Source organism: Vespa mandarinia, chromosome 3, assembly GCF_050613455.1.
Source record: "Vespa mandarinia isolate Hongniang chromosome 3, ASM5061345v1, whole genome shotgun sequence".
In the NCBI taxonomy this organism is placed as follows: domain Eukaryota; kingdom Metazoa; phylum Arthropoda; class Insecta; order Hymenoptera; family Vespidae; genus Vespa; species Vespa mandarinia.
Window position 1 is genome coordinate 9,783,705 of NC_140812.1, and position 6,296 is coordinate 9,790,000.

Below are 6,296 nucleotides of genomic sequence, written 5' to 3' on the forward strand. Positions count from 1 at the left end.
AGGATAGTAATGCTAGTGGTAATAGTAGTGATGCTGGTGGTGAGGGTAAAAATATGAAAATCACTAAAGGCTTTGATCAAAAGATCAAAGGCCGGTCGGTCGTTCCAAAAAAAAAAAAAAAGTATTTATATAAGCCTTAACCGAGGTATGACTTTTCCAATAATATATATATACATATATATATATATGTGTGTGTATGTGTATATGTTTGTGTATACAACACATACATATTATATATATATATATATATATATATATATATATATATGCTGGATATACAGAGCGAGTCATTCCAATAGAGACTAAAAATAAAAGGAATAGGTTATTCAAAATTTAAAAGGAGACCAAAATTGTCGAGCTTTTGAAAAATATGACATGAAAAGAGATAGAAGATCGATCAAAAAAGGAATTTCATTTTCTATCAACAAGCTATATATATATATATATATATATATATATATATATATATGTGTGTGTATGTATATAAGGGGATATATATTAAAAGATATTTTCATTTGAAAAGACTCACCACCTAGTATATGTGTATCATACACGTGGAACACACGATAGAACGATCAAAGCTTTTGGTGCATATATATATATATATATATCGTAGGATAGAAGAGGGGGAATTTTCCAGGATGAAAAAAGAAAGATAGGAAGGGAGAAATAAAAAAAAAAAAAAAAAGAAAAAGATGACACAACACGGTTGAAGGGCACGAGAAAATCGAACGGGATAACAATGTTCCAACGTGACATTTGAGAAAGATAGATAGATAAATAAATAAGTGGATAGATAAAGAAAGAGATAGATAGATAAACAGACAGATAGATAAATAGATAGATAGAGAGAAAGACAGAGTGAAAGAGAGAGAAATAAAGAAAGAAAGAAAGAAAGAAAGAAAGAGAGAAATTACAAGTACAAGAATAATTTTGTAGAGTCCAATGGCGCGACATGGTTAAGGTTTAATCGTCTTGACCGATACACATGCATATTCCCATCCCTCTCTCCATCTGGTCTGTTTCTCTCTCTCTCTCTCTCTCTCTCTCTTTCTCTCTCTCTCTCTCTCTCTCTCTCTCTCTCTCTCCTTCTAACAAGTTTTATCCTCGGTCAGCAGCACGCAACATGAGTGCAGTACGTCGATACGTAGACTCGATAAACGGTACAATGCTCCTTCCTACTTTCGCGCGTGCCAAAAGAAAGAGGGAGAGAAAGATATATGCATGTATATATGTGTGTGTGTGTGTGTATGTCTCTGTGTGTGGGTGTGTGTTATATATATATATGTACGCACCATACATATATATATGAAGAGAGAGCGAGAGAGAGAGAGAGAGAGAGAGAGAGAACACAGTTGATAAAGAAAGAAAGAAAAAGAAATATATATATATATATATATATATATATATAAATAAAAAAAAAAATAAAAATAGATCAATCGAAAAAATTTTGATTCATCATAGATTTTTGATGATTATTTTATTAAAAACAATTTGATTATCATGAAAATCGAAAGGAATCGATCATCGATAATTATCGCATGATTTCGATTAGCCGATACATTTTCAATGTATTGTTCGTATTATGAAGATTGTAAGTGAAAAAAAAAAAAACGAAAAAAATAAAGAAAAAGAAAAAATCGATCGTCCGATATACGACCGTAGACGACGACGCCCGATTAATTATTTAACGGATTTCGATTTACCGAATGATCTCTGATTTATTCGTAACGAATGATAAATATGTTAAAAAATTGTATTACGAAATAATTGTAGATTGTACGAATATTGAATCATATATTAACGAAATAAAAATAAATAATGAAGAGACGAATAAATAAAATGAGAAAGAAAAAGAATGAAAGAAGAAGGGAGATAATCTATTGGAAATTAATTCACGAACAATTTCATATGTAAAAATTAGATTGAATTAAAAACAAAAAAAAAAAAAAAACAAAAACAAAAAAGAAAAAATAAAGAAGAAGAAACAGAGAAAAAAGACAAAAAATAATAAAACCTGAAAGGAAATTATTTTTTATTTTACGAAGAACTTCGTTAAGTAAACGTACAAATTACATTAAATAAAAAAAAATAAAAAAAAAAAAAATAAAATAAAATAAAGTTAAATTAAATTAAATCAAATAAAAAAAAAAAAGAAAAGTAAAAGACTTTTTTCCACTTCTAATTTATTATCAATAATGGCCTCGTAGATATTCGTGTGATCAAATAGATGGACAAATGATAGGAGTGAGAAAGATATATATATATATATATATATATATATATATATATATATATATATAGCAGACAGACAGACAGACAGAGATAGAGAGAAAGAGAGAAAGAGAGAGAGAGAGATAGAAACGAGAGAAAGAAAGAGAGATAGAGTTAGAGATAGAGATAGACAGAGACAGAAAGAGTCTAGAGGGACGGGAGAGGGTGGGGTGTGCTGGGGCTAGGACGAGGGTCGTTGGGGTGGGAGGAAAAGAGCAAAAGGAGAAGGGGGTCGAGGCATCGATTTCGTTCGAGAGAAGAGAAGACGCGTGCCGCACGCGGGGAGACGGGTGACACCCATCAGCTGTCAAATCGTGCTAGAACGAGCCGGATTAGAAGTAGCGCGGAAAAGCTTTTACAAGGAGCTTGAAGGAATACAACATCTCACGGCTTTTTCTTTCTCTCTTTCTTTTTTTATTTTATTATTATTATTTCTTTCTTTCTTTCTTTCTTTCTTTCTTTCAATCGATTATTTGTCCTTTCTATAAAAGCTCGTTCTATAGGTGTCGAGGTTATCGAAAGGAGAGTTGGAGGATATCGAATTCTCGAACGACGCCCGTGTTCCTTTTTCGGAGAGAGTATTAGTATTAGTTTGGTAGTAGATTAGTAATTGTAGTAGTAGTATGTAGTAGCAGGATAGTAGTACACGCCTTCTCTCTCTCTGTCCTTTTTTCTTTCACTCACTCACTCACTCACTCACTCACTCGTGTTACTTGCATATCTATCCTTCTTTCTCTCTCTCTCTCTCTCTTTCTCTCTCAATAACTCCGTATCGTCCTTTATAGGTTATGTAGACGATATGAGAAAGGAAAGAGAGAAAGAAAGAACAGAGCATACGTACGTACGTACGTACGTACATACATACATACGTACATACATACATCATACATACACATATATACATACATGTATGCATGCATATGAGAGAAAAGTAAGACGAAAAAGGAGGCAGATACAGACAGACAGAGAGAGAGAGAGAGAGAGAGAGATGTATATAAGTGGGGAAAAAAAAAGGATAGAATTTAGAAGAATAAAGAAAGGAGAATAATGAGAAATAAAATTAAAAATAATACTTACTGTCCTCCTCGGCGGATTGCTCGGTCCTCCTCGAATCCTCGGCAGGTTGGGCCGGTCCGGCGAAACTCGTTTCTACAACCTCGATCGCGTCCACATTGTCGCCCGAAGCCATCTTGTACGTGGTGGCGGCCGCCCGTTACGATCCACGACGGGCCGACTGACTCACGCGCGACGACCGACGACGATTTCGCGATGGCGCCTCCTCTCTTTCGTCGTCGTCGTCCTCCGCGATACTGGTACGCGCGAACGCATCTTTCTCGAGCGTGATCGAAAGAATCGTTCTCTCTCTCTCTCTCTCTCTCTGTCTCTCTCGATCTATCTATCTATCTCTTTCTGACTCTCAAAGTGGTTCCAGAGTATACGTTCCACTAACGTGTATCGTTGTCTCAATGCACATTCTCTCTTTCTCTTTCTTTCTTGCACACGTCACCTTCTTCTCTCTCTCTCTCTCTCTCTCGCTCTCTTTTTCTCTGTCTTTCTCTTTCTCTTTTCCTTTTCAACACTCAAAACTCTTCTCGGATCTCTCTTCTCTCTTCTCTCTTATCTCTTTATTCACGCACAGAGAAAACTGAATACCGATGTCAATGACAAGAAGTTCCTCTCTTTTCTTTGACGTCACGAAATTTACATGCGTACTCTCTCTGTCTCTCTCTCTCTTCTTATTTATACATATATATATATATATTCTTTCTTTTTCTCCTTTCCAGTTTTCTATCTGTCTCTCTTTCTTTCTTTTTAATCGGAGAACAGACGAAACGACGAACGAGAAGACAGAGAGAGAAAAGAGAGTCCGTATCTCTCTCTCTCTCTCTCTCTCTCTCACTCACTCACTCACGTCTACTCCCTGCCGCGCCACGCCGACTTCTATCGACCAGGCGGACATATTGTTGACACTTGTGCGCCGTCTCGCGTCATTATTTGGAACTATCGTATCGATCGCATAATATACACCAACGCCATCTTTTATTTCATTCCGAGAAACAAAGATGTCCGCGATTATCTTCCTTATCGATCATCGAATTAAATAGATTTTCTTTTGGATCGACTGAAAATATTTTTCTGTCTATTTTTTGTTCGTTTTTTTTATTTTTCTTCTTTAAAAACACTCATTCGAAAATTCGATCACGTTCGTCTCGAAAAAATAAACCACCGTAATGTTGTTTCTTTTCTAAAACTCACGCGCGTCTTTTGAAATCATGATGAGAATCATTTTATTTATATTGCTAATATGAATCATTGTTTCTGATCGCGATGGTAGATATGGATTTAAATTTGTCGTAAAAATGATACATATACAAATATATATATCGCAGTAGTAATTATATCGATTGTTTATTTAATCAGTAATGATGCTTCAGAGAATACAATAAAATTGTATTACCGACTTGTGTCATTGGAATCTTCGTAGTTGACTCACGGAGGTCGATTCGATCGCTTATTTCATTTTATCGATAATTTTCGATATATATATATCGAAATTATATTATATTACTTATTTGTTTATTTATCAATTTTTCCTTGTTTTTTTTTTTCTCTTTTTCTTTCTACACTTTTTTTTGAATATGTCACGCTCCAAAAAAATGTCCGCATCAGTAATACAATAATAATAATAATAATAATAATAATAATAATAATAATAATAATAATATTAAGAATAATTATAAATTTATACGAATTATTTCGCAAAGAAAAAATTAATGGTAAACGATTTATTGAAGTGGAATTATTTTGTTGAAACAAATCGTTAAACATGTGTACGTAAATAAACGTAATTTTGTTTTTGTCGAGATATATAAAGAATTAATCAGAAAAAAAAAGATATATTTACAAAAAATGGCATTCATACTTATGTCAACGTTAAAATTATTAAATAGTTTCAAACCTGAATAAAGCGATCGAGTCTGTGCGAAGAAGGATGAAAATCAATTTCGATTCCATTTGGTTTCAAAGGACTGTCATTTTTGGTATCGTCGTTGCGATAGCTACAGGAATCTTACACGATTACGTCGATTATCAGAGTCAAGTAAATCAATGAACGCAGAGCACAAAACTCTGTTTGTTATTTATTGTTATATCAGACGATTTATAAGATTTAATTTCTTCCTTTTTCTTTTTTTTTTTTTTTCTTCATTTTTTCTCTTTATATAAAAAGTAAATATGTATTCGCAATCTGCGTTTATGTCAAATAAACTAAGACGAAATGATTTATATTTTACTTAGTTGACGGCTTCTCTCTCTCTCTCTCTCTCTCTCTTTCTATGTCTATGCTTCGTTACGATTCCCGTTAGAGAACTTGATTATAAAAGAAGAGCATGTACAGCAAATATTTAACCTTGCTACCCAAGTATAAACAGATAATAAGATTGGCGTTATATGATAACGTAGAGAAAATGTCATTCGACTTATTACATGGTGACGCATTTTCTACATTGGATTACATCATTTCATTTTGACCTTAATAAATCGTTCGTAATATTACATAAACATATGATTAGATGAGAGAAAGAATGAGAGAAACAATGAAAGAAAGAAAGAAAGAAAGAAAGAAAGAAAGAAAGAAAGAAAGAAAGAAAGAAATATTTTGTATATCAGATATATTTTCACTTTTTTTGTCGATCTTGAATGATTAAAAAAATGAATTTCTATAAAACAGATTTATAATTAATTACATAGCTTAATTGGTTCAAGTTAATATTATCTTTATTTTCAATCATATAATTGAATATCAAAAGAAAAATAAAAGATAAAAAAAGAGAGAGAGAGAGAGAGAGAGAGAGAGAGAGCGAGAGAGCGAGAGAGAAAGAGAGTAAAAATGTTCGATCATTGTTTTTAACAAATTTTCTTTCTTTCTTTCTTTTTTCTTTTTTTTTTTTTTCTCCTTCTTTCTTTCGCTTATACGAGTTAAAAAGCAGGCCATTTGCCACGCAACGGCGAATCCACGTCTG

General features: G+C 33.0%; 1 protein-coding gene across 12 annotated transcripts in view; it reads right to left on the bottom strand.

Annotated features, from left to right (window-relative positions):
- PIP5K59B (Phosphatidylinositol 4-phosphate 5-kinase 59B) overlaps positions 1-4,502 on the bottom strand; it is a 50,144-nt gene extending 45,642 nt beyond the window's left edge. For 2 of the 12 annotated variants that reach the window (XR_014982013.1, XM_085656223.1), the window contains exon 1: positions 3,352-4,489. Coding sequence is in view for 11 of the 12 variants with exons in the window: in XM_085656223.1 (XP_085512349.1) it covers positions 3,352-3,463 (112 nt within the window). In the remaining variant the exon portion in view is untranslated. Of the gene's footprint in view, positions 1-3,351 lie in introns of all 12 variants that reach the window. The other 10 variants (XM_035874032.2, XM_085656224.1, XM_085656222.1 and 7 more) reach the window with 9 other exon arrangements.
- Positions 4,503-6,296: the final 1,794 nt, after the last annotated feature.